General features: G+C 31.2%; 2 protein-coding genes across 2 annotated transcripts; one reads left to right on the forward strand and one right to left on the reverse strand.

Moving 5' to 3' along the window:
• Nucleotides 1-861: 861 nt before the first annotated feature.
• LOC106652827 (neuropeptides capa receptor-like) lies at nucleotides 862-9,276 on the reverse strand. Its single transcript, XM_023458718.1, has 8 exons — nucleotides 9,051-9,276; nucleotides 8,872-8,970; nucleotides 8,259-8,349; nucleotides 6,948-7,147; nucleotides 6,356-6,607; nucleotides 4,564-4,757; nucleotides 3,736-3,879; nucleotides 862-891 (listed from the first exon to the last, which is right to left on the reverse strand). The coding sequence occupies exons 2-8, from the start codon at nucleotides 8,936-8,938 to the stop codon at nucleotides 862-864; spliced, it is 978 nt and encodes a 325-aa protein (XP_023314486.1). The 5' UTR covers nucleotides 8,939-8,970; nucleotides 9,051-9,276.
• Nucleotides 9,277-11,958: 2,682 nt separating this feature from the next.
• Nucleotides 11,959-15,541, forward strand: LOC106652826. Its single transcript, XM_014371966.1, has 2 exons — nucleotides 11,959-12,033; nucleotides 14,812-15,541. The coding sequence occupies exon 2, from the start codon at nucleotides 14,819-14,821 to the stop codon at nucleotides 15,539-15,541; it is 723 nt and encodes a 240-aa protein (XP_014227452.1). The 5' UTR covers nucleotides 11,959-12,033; nucleotides 14,812-14,818.
• The last annotated feature ends 1,313 nt before the right edge of the window (nucleotides 15,542-16,854 follow it).

Raw genomic sequence — 16,854 nt, forward strand, 5'->3', positions numbered from 1 at the left:
GTTTATCTTCGTATCGCCTGAAAACGTCGCACAACGCCAAAAGAAAGAGAAACCTATCGAAATGTCTTGCAAAAGTGAAAAATTAGAGATGCATTTGGAAGATTCTTTGTACGAAGACATGGAACGGGAGTTACAGATGTATTCTGAGTCAAAAGCGGAAATTGAAAAGAAAAAATTACACGAGCTTATCGAAGAAAGTGCCACGGAAAAGTATTTACTAAATACTAAAAGAGAGTACATTGAACTCTGTTTAATGTTGTTTTTTGTAAGAAATTGACCAAAATCAATAGATCGAAGTTATTTTCAAACGACGGTATCTCGTCACTTCATGACCATTTAATCATTTTTGCGCAGAGAAATTGAAATATTATCAAGCAATTTCGACGCTCATGATATTATTATGCTGTAATAAATGCAGAAAATGTGTAAATTCGTCTCTTAGCAGGGGCAATTTTAATTAATTCAATTTTCTCAAAAATTTTTTTTGCGCAAGCGCAGTATAGCGTGCAGATATCAGCAGCTGTTAGCTGCCCGCCGCCAGAATTATATCATTTAACACCGGAAATCAACCTCATGGATTCGATCTTCGTTGATGATCTCTAAATTAGGGTCTGTTTCAGGTGATGACGATCTAGATCCAATCGTACCAAGTGCATTATATTATTTCATTCTATATGTGGTGTACGTACTGTTGACAAAGATGTGGAACTCAACGACATGGTTATAGGGTCATATTGTTATTATATTTTGTATCTACCTATTTAGCAATGAAGATAAAAATTTTCCCGAAAAAATTTAGGCCAGGACTATCTCGACCTGATACCCCGAGAACATTTGACAAGCTACACAGCAGCGCATGATTCAGTCGGACTCCAATTTGTGCCTTCCAATCTGTCGAAGAATAGGACGCAGAATTATTAAAACCTTCGATTTGATTAACTGCCAAACCCAGTCATTGATTCCTTGTTTTGAATAGGCAGCTAAATATTAGAAAATTTAGTTTCTTTTTAAATTTTTATATCGACGTAATTGAAGATTTGTTCTACAATGGATGATTACCCTATGGATTGCTATATTACTTTTCACTCAAAAATTGTCGGAAATATGTAGGTGTGAATTCACGAGGAGCCTTATTTAGAATCAACCTTTTTCAGCATTGCGAAAAAATTTGTTGCAAAAATGTTAACGTTTTTTTTTTATCGTTTAATCTGTTCGAACATTTCATCTACGCATTTTATCATAATTTTTGGCCATTAACATGGAAAAAATGACGTTGAAAGTCGATATAAAATCAATCCTTCTGGTTGTTAATGATCATTGGTTAGTGTGGCACTAGTATAAGCATACAGAATCAAACGCTGAATCCGACATATTTCTGTCCGGAGTTCCAAAGAGTTACCTTTCTGTTTGGAGCCAGTGCCGGATTGAAAGAGGAGCCGCTCTCAATACGGCGCAACTTTGCATGGGCAACTTACGCAATTCAAATTGGACAGATAAACGTAGTAAGCAAGGGATAAAACAATTATCAAGTCTTTTACTAATTTTGAAAAATTCTACACACAGTATACTAATCAGTAGTACATACGTAAAATCTGAAAACATACCACTAAGACAATTTAAAAGTTGTAATAGATATATGGTGAGACTCAATCAATTTGACACAACTGTTATTAAAATTGAAAAAATTTATTTGCATAAGTATCTATACATATTTACAACTGTTAATCATCATTTCTTCTAGCACATCTCTCATGAGTAATTTTTACAACCTTTATGAACTGTTTTTTGGTGTCTGACTAAATTGGATTTCAGTCCAAATTTTTTCTCGCATTTCTCGCATGCGTAGTCTTTTCTACCTTCATGGAATGTTTTTTTGTGTTTGATTAAATTGCTTCGAACCCCAAATTTTTTGTCACAATTGTCACATGCAAAATCTTTGCAACCATCGTGAACTGTCTTCAAGTGCATGAACAAATTACATTTAAGTCCAAATTTCTTCTCACACTTATCGCATACGTAGTCTTTGCGACCTTCATGAACTATCTTTTGGTGCTTAGTTAACTCTCTTTGATCCCTACATTTCCTCTCGCACTTGTCACATGCATAATGATTGCGACCTTCGTGGACTATCTTCTGATGGTCGATCAAATGCGATTTTCGTCCAAATTTCATCTCACACTTGTCGCATGCAAAATCTTTTCGACGTTCATGGACAGTCTTTAGATGGGAGAGCAAGTTACCTTTTTGTCCAAACTTTTTTTCACACTTGTCACATGTGTAATCTTTGCGACCTTCGTGAACTGTCTTCAAGTGCATGAACAAATTACATTTAAGTCCAAATTTCTTCTCACACTTATCGCAGACGTAGTCTTTGCGACCTTCGTGGACTGTATTTTGATGCCTGATTAAATCTGATTCAAGTCCAAATTTTTTCTCGCAATTATTGCATGCGTAATCTTTGAGACCTTCGTGTACTGTCTTTAAGTGCATGAACAAATTATATTTAAGTCCAAATTTCTTCTCGCACTTATCGCATACGTAGTCTTTGCGACCCTCGTGGACTGTCTTTTGGTGCCTTAACAAATAAAATTTCAGTCCAAATTTCTGTTCGCATTTGTCACATGAGAAATCTTTCCGACCTTCGTGGACTGTATTTTGATGCCTCATTAAATCTGATTCAAGTCCAAATTTTTGCTCGCAATCATTACATGCGTAATCTTTGCGACCCTCGTGGACTGTCTTTTGGTGCAAGAGGAAATGCTGTTTATATCCAAATTTTTTATTGCACTTATCACATGCAAAATCTTTGCGACCATAATGCACTGTCTCTTGGTGTCTGAGCAAATTCGGTTTTTTTCCAAATTTCTTCTCACAAATGTCGCATGCGTAATCTTTGCGACCTTCGTGAACTATTTTTTGATATTTGATCAAATTACCTTGTTCCCCAAATTTCTTCTCGCACTTGTCGCACAGGAAATCTTTTTGATTTTCTTGGACTGTCTTTTGGTGCCTGGTCAAATGAATTTTTTGACCAAATTTCTTCTCACACTTATCGCATGCGAAGTCTGTGTGACCTTCGTGTACTGTCTTTATGTGCAAGAGCAAATAAGATTTGAGTCCAAATGGTTTTTCGCATATATTGCATACGTAGTCTATGCGACCGTCGTGGAAAATTTTTTGGTGTTTTATCATATTGCTTTTATCCCCAAATTTCTTATCACACCTGTCCCATGCAAAATCTTCGCAACTTTCATGGACTGTTTTTTGGTGTTTCATTAAATTACTTTGAGCTTCAAATTTCTCCCCGCTCTTGTCACGTGTTAAATCTTTGCAGACCTCATGGGCTCTTTTTATGTGCAAAAGCAAAATCCGTTTATTTCCAAATCTCTTCGCACACTTTTCACATAAGCAATCTTTGAAAACTTCGTGAAATATTTTGTTGTGCTTGAGTAAAGTTGATTTATTTTCAAATTTTTTCTTGCACTTGTTACACGTAAAATCGTCGCGATCTTTATGTACTAATTTTTGGTGCGTAAGCAAACTCGATTTTTTCACAAATTCCTTTGTACATTGGTCACATGCAAAATCTTTGCGGACTTTATGCACTGATACTTGGTGTCTGCTCAAATGACTTCGGAACTCAATTTTTTTTTCGCATTTGTCACATGCGTAATTTTTCTGATCATTGTGAATTGTGTCTCGGTGTGTTATCATGCTTGATTCTAGTGAAAATACCTCCTGGCAAACGTCACATACGTAGTTTCTGTCGTCTGCAACAACAATGTCGTGTTGACTTAAATTATCTTTCGAGACAACTTCCTCGGATTTCTTTTCACTTTTATTCATTTCGTTGCCTGAATTAAACGATGGTTCAGTATACTGAATGTGGAAATTGAATAAGTTAAATTTATCTCTTGTTTTTATGATTCGTTTGATCGGGAAAGACAAAATTCAAGCTAATTTGTTTTTATTATGAACATGATCAGTGTGCCAAGGGACGATGTCAAAATCGTTTATGATTATTTTGTTTACAATTGAGTTACCCATTCATCGGTTTATACATTATTCTTGAAATATTTTAAACAATTAAAAATTCTAACTTGGCGAAGATTTCTTCGACGAATTTTTTGGACTTCTAAATCCAAATACTCCGGTAAAAACTGCCGACAGGAAATATCGAGAGCACGCAAAAAAATCGAGTAAATAAATCTTTATACACATGTATAATAAAACCATTTAATATTCATTCTAAAATTTGCCACCCCTCATGTCATACCAGGATCAGCGTGTTTAATAATACGCCATTAATTCACTGGAGCCCAAAAATGCACCTTCCTGTCCGCAAGGTCGAAGTTGCAATCTTGTGGCTCTGCGAAACGAAGCAGATCTGCTCTCAGTCGAAGAAAATCGAGCTAATAAGCTCAACGCTTTTTAATCACATTTAAAATTGAAACCAAGATGAAAAAATGATGCAATGTTAACGTCAATTATTTATTTTATTATTTTATAAATTTACAAAGATATACCTCATGAAAATATAAATCTCATCAGCTTAAGACATGCCGTGCGATAGTTTTTACAAACAAAATTATACAGCAAAGGATTCACAATTGTGCTTGAATAATATAAGCATCCACTCATTAAATATAACCATTCATTTATATCTAGATAATAATCTGCATCTTGTCCATACACATATAATAGCCGTTGCAAATGAAACGGAGCCCAGCAGAAAAAGAACATCAATGCAACTGCATCTATAAAATATTGAATGAGTTTCAACCTGTGTAAACGTTAGGGTGGTCGATACATCAATGACTCAACACTTACAAGGAGAACTTTTCAGGTTTGGGTCATGGATTTGCTCCAAAATTTTTTTGCGGTCTCCTGGTACCCAACACTGAAGCTCCCTGTTCTTAGTTTGATCAAATGGGCCTTAGGGCCCATTTTGTAGAGGATTTTCCACATTATAAAAAAATCTTTGTTATTTTCTATATCGAAATAGAAGTACTTAAACGAAAAAATGGAACGATCAAAAGTTTTAAAATTTTTCAAAGAATCTACTTGAATTTTTTTAGAATTTTTGGAACATCTATCACTTAATTCAAGAGGCCCAAATTTGACGCTTTTTTAGTAGATTTTACCCTGGTGAAAATAGTATGTAAGATCTGCCTCCAGATCTTGTATTCGATAATCGACATCAGAACTGATATCAGATCTGACATCAGATCTAATGTCAGATCTGAAGTGACTGTATTGCCTTTAATTAATTAAACAATAAGTTTATAAATAATTAAAGTTTTATAACAAATTTAGTTATATTTTAATAATCACATCAATAATAACTTTAAGAAAAATTCCTACATTATTTAGGTTTCTGATAATGTGAATTTAAATTGATTCAACAACTTTTATTTTTAAGATTTATTATAAAATTTTAATTATTAATAAACTTATTGTTTAATTAATTAGAGGCAATACAGTCGCTTCAGATCTGACATTAGATCTGATGTCAGATCTGATGGCAGATCTGGTATACATTTGTCAAATCTTATACCGGATCTGATGCCAGATCTGGAGTCAGATCTTACATACTATTTTCACCTGGGTAGAACTTCGTAAAGAGAGTGGTAGATGGTCCCAAAAATTCTGAAAAAATTTAAGCAGATTCTTTGAAAAATTTTAAAACTTTTGATCGTCCCATTTTTTCGTTTAAATACTTGTATTTCGATATAGAAAATAACAAAGATTTTTTTATAATGTGGAAGATCCTCTACAAAATGGGCCCTAAGGCCCATTGGATCAAACTAAGCATAGGGAGCTTCAGTATTGGGTACCGGGAGACCGCAAAAAAATTTTGGAGCAAATCCATGACCCAAACCTGAAAAGCTCTCCTTGTTAGTGTGTATAAAACTAAGAATCTGATGTTTTTAGACATGAATTTTGATAAACATGAAAAGAAATTTTAAAGCAGAAAATGAGTTTTTCGGAAAATCTGAGGTCGTCACCAGAAAGCAGGCAAAAATCTTTTGGTTGGAGCAAACGAAGCCCGCACCAACTTGACAAAATATTACGTTTGTGGATAAAGGGTTTCAGGCCACGATTCAGTGCATTTTAATCAATTAAAAAAGGTTAACCTATCATCAGGACACGTTCTGATAATCGGTTTCTTTAATAAATTCGGAAAATAAGAAAGAACACATCGAAATTACATTTATCTTTCTGCCCCTTTAACATATGAAATATTACCTTAATAGTATAAACGCCATTCGGCTGACCGGCTCAGGAACTTTCAATATGATGAATAAAAAATTTAATAATGTAAGTAATCAGCAATATTTACGAGCAAACTTACTTATTTTTTTCATGTTGATTGTTTGGGAAACGTCTGAAAGCGAGGGAGAAGTTTTTGCAAAACTTTTTTTCAAATTATTACAAACTGCAACGCTTTGATGAATCGCAAGTCCCATCTTTACATATAGCAATGAAATTATAAATAATGGTATTAAGAAAAAAATGATGCTGCTGAGTTCATACAGAGGGTATTTAGGCATGTATGGTGTCAACATGGCACAGATAGAAGAATTTTTAGAATAAAGACCAGACCCTAAAAAAAAAAATACTGTAAGAATAATTATTATTCATATATACATACTGCAATTCAAGTGAATTACTTGAAATTAATGAAATACAATATTGTCAAGTGTATGCAGTGTGATTTGACATTGGAGCATGTATAATTTTGAGTTGAACATAAGCGTAAAAAGAATAGATTGATAAAATAATCAATCAGTATGTTTATAATATTGTCGATATTACTTCAGGATTTAGTGGTTAAATGATAGAGTGCATTAATTAGGTCTCACCAAGTGATAAGTGAACAACAAACTAAAATTTAATAATCTATATATATATAAAACAGAAAAAGCATAAATATGTTCACTTACCTGGCGGATATTCGATATAAAATAAAGTAGTAAATATAGCAATAGGCAATGCGCTCAAAAGAGATATCATCCAAGATATACTTATAACATATATTTGTCGACGATTTCTCGCCACAATCCGATTCTTTATTGGTTCACAAACGGCTGTATATCTTTCCGTTGCCAAAATCACGATCGTCAAAACTGAAACGTACGAACACCTAAAATTAAGAAGGAGTGAATTATGTTTTATTTTTTCATAACAATATTGACCATTAAAAGTGTTAAATTTATCTGAACACTATTTATAAATGAACGTAAAAAATCACTATCTAGTATACCAAAATTATATACTTTGACCGGCATAGGATCTAGTGGACTTTCATTGAGCCCCATATTCTTATTATTTAACCTTTTTTTATAAATGAGAGAAATCTTTAAAAAGCCCAAGAATTATCGGGCTAAACATGAGTAATATATAGATGGCCGTAATATTTGGCTTGATACTGTGACTCGATTTTTAACTCGATTATTCTATCGCGAATTTAAGTTGATTTTTCAGTTAGATTTTACTACTCAATTTTCATTTTCAGCGGAAAATCTTGCTGAATTCGAGATCAGTTTCTAGTCGGATTTTTTAATGGATTTCCAGCTGGATTTTTTGATGAAATTATACACTGAGAACCATGTTAAGGAGGCTGTAGCGATGCAAGGTGGTTCTATATTAAAACGCTACATGCGCAAGGCTCTATGCGTTACGCAGCGCACAGCGTTAGCATGCCAGAACACAGAGAAAAAGTGTTGGACTCTTAATATCTTTTATATTTGCCTGGAAACACCCATTTATAATTATATCATTCGAAAGCTAATGAAATTTCCTATACCATATGTTAATTTCATTAACTTGTAAAGAGATTTGAGCTCACAGTACACTAGCAACTGCCACTTCCCATTTGATTCAATGTTAAATGGCCAAAACTTTGAATTTCATTATTTCCCAAATTTGCATGGGAACCCCCAATTTTTTTTTTACCAAAAATCTTGTAATTTCATGAACTATCAGTGGTTGAAATTTCACTCCGGTCTAAAGATTTTTTCAATTTCGCTACAGCCTCCTTAAGGCTGTATAGCTGTATATGAAGATTATAGAGGCAATACTACACACCAAGGATATAAATTTAAAAATAATGTTAGGTGTAATAAAATAAAAACTGAGTAGAAGTACTTTAATTTTACATATAAAGTCCAGATACGTAGATACGTTTAGGCGCATATGATATTATGTATGTAAACTCTACTCTATAAGTGTGCTGAAAAATAATTAACACTTACGTTTCTGAAGAAAATGCTCGAATTTTACAAAATTTGTGTCCAAAACTCCATGGATATTGTTGCCAAAATAAATTTAATTCACTGGGTAAACCTTAAATGAATGAAATAATTCATTACTGATGAGAACTAGGGGAGCAAATCTTTTTTTCTTTATGTTTTGAAATATCGAGGAGCGCGTACCGCGCACCTCATATACAAAAGATCCAAGATTTGAAAAATCTACATAGAATATTTAATCGATTAAACATGTATCGACATAGAAATCTACGCCCCCTTTCAAATAAAAAATGCACCGAGAAAAATTCTGTAGCCAAAAATATTATGTTCATAGTAACGAAAATATAAGCTCAAAAATTTTGAAAAAAATTAGTCATGGCATAAATTACCTGCAGTATTTTTCTCATTAGAAATTTTCACGTTTAGCTTTGTGTTAGCTTGTCTGTACTAATTATTTTTTTTGTAACGAATCCTACAACGTGAGGATAGATAGAAAATTATACACCTTGGAAAAATTTCCTGTAAGATCCCGCGAAATTCCTACGTGGAATTTTTTAAGGGAATTACAATAAGCTCTCTTATAAATTAGATAATAAATATTATTACTCCTACCTACCTATAATAAGTAAAAGCAAATCGGAAAGGCTTAAGTTTGCAAGATATATATTAGTGGCATTGTGCATTGCTGAATTTTCTAGTATAATAGCGCAAGTCACTAAATTTCCAATCGTACCAATAAAAAAAATCGTCACATACAAAATTGTTAACGACAATACTACATCAAAAGGTAAGAACCTTGGCCCCAACACACTATTTAATAAATCACTTTCACTTATATTTTGAAACATATTAGTGATCATAAAATAATAGTTTTTCAAAATTATAAATTGACCCTTCTGAAAAATATTTCGAAGAAATAGTGAGAATGATGATAGCAATCGTTTAGTGATTCGATGTGTAATAATGCTTAAAATCGTATAATAGATTATCTCAAGTATCTAAACTGAAATTTTAAAATTCTAAGTTTAAATTTAATTAAAGCTTCAAAAAGTTAATCAGTGAAAAGTTTATTTAAACTAAGATTAATTTTTGAATTATAGTAAAAATTAAAAATGATTTATAATTATAGTTATCATTTTCATCGCTTGATTTTTGCCTTATCAGTGTTTAAGATTATACTTCTTTGACCTAAAATGAACTATAAATAAGACTTTTATCATCTTATTACACTTTTAATTGCAATCATAATATCAACGAAAGTCATAATTGATTAGATATGCGTTTTTAAGGATTGACATGGTTTATTGTCATGAAAATTCATCAAATGTTGACATGATAATTAATTACACGTGACAAATATTTATCGAAACTGTTAAGAAGATAGAAAATGCAGCAATAATAAACTCATTAAAAAATGATTAAATTTTATTCGTACACTTAATTACAATTGTTTATTTCATAGTTTCAATGGCCAAAATCGTTTTTCATTATCACAAATAGAAATAAATCCCAAAAAATAAAACTTGTAAAAACCATAAAATCTTGTATTTTTAAACACTTTAAATCATTGTAAATAAAAAAACTTACTTCAATTTTTAAGATTTTTTTCATTCCCTTTCCATTGATTTTTTTTAAACTTAAAAATTGTATTGTAAGCTTTTTTCGTGTACTTTTCATATTACAATGCAGTTATATAGTGCATTTTAGCAAATAAGAAGAAAGTTTTACAATAACTAAACGGCAATTTTTGAAAACAACAGCAAAAATAAACTCGTTAAATTTTAATTCGGTAATATTTGTTTACTCACAAAAACTTGATTTAAGTGTCCTAAGTAAGCGTTTTATAAAAATGTTCATTTGCGTAAAAAAATAATTTTAATCAAAACCTGGATGAAAAAATTTACATGGACTTCCACAGTTTTGAAGTGGACTTTACGTGGAATCGACTTGGATCGTGCATCGCTTTTACTGGTTGATGCATCTATTACTAGTGAATGAATTGCAGACTAATATTTTTAAGTATTTTTCAATTTGGTAGACGAAAAAAATATTTAGGTTGATTTTTAGAGAACGGACGTGAATTCTTTGTGAAATCCATGCAAATTTTTTATCTTCCCGTGAGTATTTTTCGTAAAAATTGATGTGGATAGATTTTTTTGCCATAAATACACTTTATCTATTAATATGATACTCTTATTTAAAATAAGTTTTTTTCGTTTGATATTATTTGGTTTTTTTCATTATTTTATAATTAAGTATCTGAAAACTCATTTTGAAACATTTTAAGATGTAATTTTCCATGCATGAATAAAATTTCTTTTCAAATTAATTATTATATTTATAAGTAATGCCTAATAATACAATTGAAAGATTTCAAGATTAAAAATAATCCATAGCACGATATTTAAAATTTTTATAAATATGACATAATGAAGAAATTTTAATTTATATCAATTCTCAAATATTCCATGTGCATAAATTGAAAATCCACGTTCACGCTCCTGACCGCCGAGTCAATTTCAAAATATATCTCGACGATTTATCGAGGTACAATCGATTCATTATCCACGTCGATTCTACGCTAAATCCACGTCAATTGTAAAAATTTTGTGCATGAAAATCTGCTCCATTTTTCAACTAGAAAAATGTTATAAGAACATTTGTTCCAGAAAATAAAAAGTACTATAATATCATATGATAAGTGAATGTTTAATTTAATAAAATTTTATTTATAATAAATAACATCACACTTAATTTATTTACTTTCAATTCTTTGATATTACAGAGTCAATCCAGATCATACAAAGTGCGAACACCATTATTATTTCGACGCTTGCGTAGTACCGCATAGAATTTCTCGAATACAACATAAGTTTCGCCAAACTTTTATGCAGTATTTAACAGATAATATCATTAGATCTTAAGATTACATGCATGTAATGCTTAGAATAATTAAATATGGTACACAATTTTTATTATTATCTCTTTTAAAACAATTTTAATATTTAAATAGATAGACTATAGAAAGAAAATTCCTTTTCATTAAATAAGAATTCTTCATTGTACGTTATACTTGGTGCACTGCGCTTTTAAAACAACATTTCATATGGGAGTTACTTTACCTGTCCAGATGATTATGTTGTGTAATGAAAAATCAAGTATTTACAATATAGAATACAATTAAATACTTAGATCATTAGAAATTAAGAGTTGAAAAGGAATTTTAAAGCATGAAATCATTGTGTAAAATTTTTTATCAAATAAATATTACTGGTAAATTATTATTACCGAAACTTTAATGGACTTATTACTTTCCTTTAATAATTGATGTTGTCATTGAATGGAACTTTTTATCAAAAATAATGTTTTTGGTAGACTGTCATACATATTCATTAACACTTGATAAATTTGAATTTTGTGGAAAATGTTTGTACTAATATTGAATGCGAACAATAATCAGTGTGTCCAATGTTCATATAACCCTACCAAATTATGCATATACTTGATACTGCACATTCTCGATTGAATGATTTAAAATTAGTTTAAATATAATAAATAAAGCTCTGCCTCTATAAAATCCAAATATAATGGGATCATTTTTTAAATAATCACTATATAGCTCAGAAAATTATTTCAAATAATTGCATTAATTATAAAATATTTTCATGATCATACAGTTGTATAACTATTTTTCAGATATCACTAAAATTTATCGTTAAAAAAATTGTATCCAATACCTCTGAGTGCTGCTCCTTTTAGATAATTGAATTGTAAACAAGTAAGTTTTATTCATGCTGACTCTTATTCACTCTTATTAATTTTTTGAAAATCCATGCATGATACCCAAAAAAAAAATCACGTAATTTCTCTTGTGACATTTCAAGCCAACATTTTATGTGCTACATCATGTGAGAAATCACATAAAAAATTGAAATAAAATATTCTTGAGCCCCTTCACAATGTACATATTTTTCTGGGAATTTCTGAAAAATTATAAACAATTTTCGTCTTCTGTAAAATTCAAAAGATTAATTTTTTTGAAAGCCAAACAATTTATTTTTCCTTATGTACTGGTTGTGTAAGTTAATTTTGTGATTTGGCAAAATATTCTTTATTTCCCCGGAGAAACTAACGCTAAGTTCAGCCTTCAATTTTGTGATTCGAGTAGATAACTTTGTATTGTATTTTAGCGAAAATACCTTTACTTTCCTGGGGAGATATATTTTTGTACAATCATTGATTAGTGTTTAGTGAACTAAAAATGTATTCAAATTTATTCAAACTTGAGATTTACATGAAATTTGTTCATCACCATGGCGACGAATGCGTCCAAAATAATGAAAGAAAGTTTTCATGTCATGATGTTAAAGCATCGAAGTTGGGTGTGGCAAAAGTCACAAAGCAGTACTAATGCTGAGCGTATGATATCTCGTGAAAAATTGAGTTATGTGATCGATAGAGGGCAACAAGACAAAAAGCGAATCGAGAAATCTAAATATTACGCGTAGAATGAGTCTCGCGCTAAAAGTTCTGGCCTCCCCAAAAAATCTGGAAAACCGATGACTAAAAAAAAAAAATTTTATTATATAAATACCTTGTATTTACAAGGAATATATATAATAAATACCTTGCATTTATAATGTATGTATATAATAAATGCCTTGTATTTACAATGTATATATATATAATAAATAACTTGTATTTACAAGGTATGTATATAATAAATACCTTGTATTTACAAGGTATGTATATAATAAATACCTTGTATTTAAAAGGAATATATATAATAAATACCTTGTATTTACAAGGAATATATATAATAAATATCTCGTATTTACAATGAATATATATAATAAATACCTTGTATTTACAAGGTATTTATATAATAAATACCTTGTATTTACAAGGAATATATATAATAAATACCTTGTATTTACAAGGTATGTATATAATAAATACCTTGTATGTACAAGGTATATAAATAATAAATACCTTGTATTGAAAAGGAATATATATGATAAATACCTTGTATTTACAAGGTATATAAATAATGAATACTTTGTATTTACAAGGTATGTACATTGTACAAGGTATATACATTATATATACAGGGTGGGGAATAAATATGGAAACCCCTGGAAATTTCGCAGAATAAGTTGGGAAAAAAAATCAAAAACCTCATATCCGACGTATTTTTTCACGGGAAATCCAATGGTGACCTTGAATTTGACCTTGAACATGACCTTCAAGCTCCAGCGACCCAAAAATCGATTTTTCAAATGTAACCCCCATTTTTTATTGCAGATTTGAAAAGAGCACAAAATTTCACGTCAAAATGTATGTTTTGTTTTTTTTTTCAAGGTCATTTTAAGGGCTTTACGGACGCAAATAAAACCCTAATTTAACCTAAAACTAAGTTCAAGTAAGGGCTTTTTTTCTCATTGTACCGCCTCCTAAATGACCTTAAAAAAAAAAACAAAACGTACATTTCGACGTGAAATTTTGTGCTCTTTTCAAATCTGTTATAAAAAATGGGGGTCACCGTGCGAATAATCGATTTTTGGTTCACCGTAGAGTATAGGTTATGTTCAAGGTCAAATTGAAGGTCACCAGTGAAAAGAGTGGAAAATTTTACGTGAAAATATGTATTTTATTATTTTTTTTGAGGTCATTTTGGAGGCAGTACAATTTGAAAAAAAGCCCTCACTTGAACTTAATTGTAGGTTAAATTGGGGTTTTATTTGCGTCTGTAACGCCCTTAAAATAACCTTGAAAAAAAAAACAAAACATACATTTTGACGTGAAATTTTGTGCTCTTTTCAAATCTGCAATAAAAAATGGGGGTTACATATGAAAAATCGATTTTTGGGTCGCTGGAGCTTGAAGGTCATGTTCAAGGTCAAATTCAAGGTCACCATTGGATTCCCCGTGAAATAATACGTCGGATATAAGGTTTTTGATTTTTTTTCCCAACTTATTCTGCGAAATTTCCAGGGGTTTCCATATTTATTCCCCATCCTGTATATCTGGTACATGTTTTGTAAATACAAGGTAATATATACCTGGTATATACCTTGTGGAAACCTATTTTGTATTTCTTGCTTTCTTAAAAATTCTTACAAAACCCTGACTATTGTTTGTTTGTTTGTAATTAATACGAGAAAAATAACGTCAAGTGACTAACTATCTAACAAAAAGTACGCAAATCTGAGAGAACGTGTCTTCGGATGTGAGAAATCAGCGTAAAATATTGCGTTACTCGAAAAAAAAAATTATTTGAAATTCCAATAATTTTTCTAAATAGCAGTAAGACTTAAATGTCCTTTCATAAGATTGTTCACGTAGCTCCATGAATTTTGCCACAATGTTTAAGTCAAAATTACGCTCGGAATCAAAATTAAAATATCTAACTTTCACATGGATTCTGGGATTACTTTATCATTTTAAAATCTGTATTACAAAAAATTACGAATCCGACCCTCATGATATATTTTTCATGAAAATGAAACGAATTAAATTTGTTTGTCGAGTTTAAACTATTTTGTATTTTCAATAGGGTCATAATGCATGCGGTTGGACTCCATTCGGCATTGGCGATAAAACGTCAACGTAAACGCAGAGAAGAACAACGCCGTGCTAAAGAACGACGATACAGTCTACATTCGGCAGAAAGTGGAAGGACATCGCCAAGAGCATCGACTAATTCTATCGACTATTCACCACATTTTCCAGCTATGAAGGCCAAGCACTCGATCATCCATGGAATCGATTATCGAGTTGCAACTACCTTCGGAATGCTACATATTGGTATCGTTTTTTTACTGATAGGAGTTTTTCTATTAATCAGCGGGTTTCTACCAAATGATATAACAACCTGGCAGCCAACTTCTTCGAAAACGTGGTGGAATGAATTGATCATAGTTGGGTTTCTTTCTTTAATATTAGGTATAGTTCTTATTTCGTTGAATACAATTATAACGAAAAAAGAAGAAAATGAAATTGAAAAATATGTGAATCAACAACTTACGCGATCCAAATCTGGGCATAGATTAGAGAAAGATGGTGAGACTGGAGGCATGCAAAGAAAAAGATATTGCCATAATAAAGATCGTAAATCGGATTCTACGCAGCAGTTTACATATGACAACGAGGAAGATGAAACACAATCGAGTGCCAATGAAAACGTTACGACTAAAATAACAGAAAATACTTCGTCATCATTTCGTGCGAAGCTAGAGCCAAATACGCATTTGGGAAGAATAACCGAAGAAGAAGCATACAATTAATTCGAAAACAATTGAACTATAATAGCAGTCATTCACTCATCTTCGCTTCGTTTCATTAAAAGTTTTACAGTCTACTTATTAAATAATCAAATATGACAAATTATTCACACATAACTATTGACCATATTTCAATTTTAAACGTGTAAGTATTTTGGAGAATACCAAGATAAATAAAAGTATGAATAATTTAACATTAGTACATTTTTGAAAACCTGTGAATTGCTTGATCCTGCTTAATTTTTATTATTTTTATGATGATTATAGATCTTATGGTATTTTATTATGTTACCAAAGTTAGCGTCATAAGATTGATATTGGTTTATTGTTAAATGGCTAATAAGGGCAGGAGTCCTTCACAACTCATCGTGCACAAGGTGCAAAAAAGAATCAATCGATTAAACAGCCAAGTAATTATGGGTAAGATTAATTTAGAATTCGTAATAAAAAGTTGAGCTGTAAGTATTGAAAATTATCTCTTTTTTATTAGTTTATAGCGAGATAATTTTTGTCAGGACCATCGAAATCTAAAAGTTCGATAAATTACTCAAAGTTTATACTCTTGACTAGTGTTTGAACGAAGGAAAAAGAAAAAAAATGAAATTTGATGATCTGAGACGAGTTTGAATGAATTTTTGGTCCGAAATTGAAAAAACGCACAAAAATATTGTCTAAAAATTCATTCAAACCCGTGCCCAATCAAAGATTTTCATTATTTGTGCATGCAAAAAAGTATCGTCAAATTCTCGGTCCTCCAAAATGTCTAGCAAAACTTCTGTTAAATGAACGAGTGACCGTAACCATTGATGATCTGAAGAAGTGTATGTGATCCTGGTGCTGAAACTCAGTCAATACCCTCTGAAAATTACGAAAGGCGACCAAAAACACGACTCGCCAGAAAGGAAAAGAAAAAACAAATTCAACACCTAACTAGTATAAGAAAAAGGCTCACGGAAACGGCTATATTTCAGTAAAATATCGACATTTTGGAGTTCTGAAGAATGCAATGGTAAGGAGAGGAAAACTCCTATTTAGAAATCGAATAAAAAAGTTTGAGTTTACGGCGTATGTGTCCCTTAATAAAAAGATATTAAATCAATAATAATAGATGTACGCATATTTACTTTTTAGAATGCCAAAACAAAGTTAAAACCCTAAATGTCATAATGGTTAAAGCGATATTCTTCATTAACTACCTACCACAAACCACAGAAATGGTGAGATACTTGTGTTGCGTTTTCTTGCTTGTGAAACCTCTCACTCGGCTAATGCTGAACAGCATATTAATAGTTGCTTTTGCCCTGCTATATTCGTTG

Source organism: Trichogramma pretiosum, unplaced genomic scaffold (genome assembly GCF_000599845.2).
Source record: "Trichogramma pretiosum strain Unisexual culture from Peru unplaced genomic scaffold, Tpre_2.0 scaffold115, whole genome shotgun sequence".
Lineage (NCBI taxonomy): Eukaryota > Metazoa > Arthropoda > Insecta > Hymenoptera > Trichogrammatidae > Trichogramma > Trichogramma pretiosum.

What these genes read in the sequence shown, in the direction of transcription:
- LOC106652827 (XM_023458718.1), bottom strand. Translation starts at nt 8,938, where the DNA reads ATGCACAATGCCACTAATATATATCTTGCAAACTTAAGCCTTTCCGAT. An exon ending in TTTGCTTTTACTTATTATAG is followed by an intron (nt 8,350 to 8,871) that starts GTAGGTAGGAGT and finishes CATTCATTTAAG; the next exon opens with GTTTACCCAGTGAATTAAAT. An exon ending in TATGTGACGTTTGCCAGGAG is followed by an intron (nt 892 to 3,735) that starts GTATTTTCACTA and finishes ATTCTTCGACAG; the next exon opens with ATTGGAAGGCACAAATTGGA.
- LOC106652826 (XM_014371966.1), top strand. Translation starts at nt 14,819, where the DNA reads ATGCATGCGGTTGGACTCCATTCGGCATTGGCGATAAAACGTCAACGT.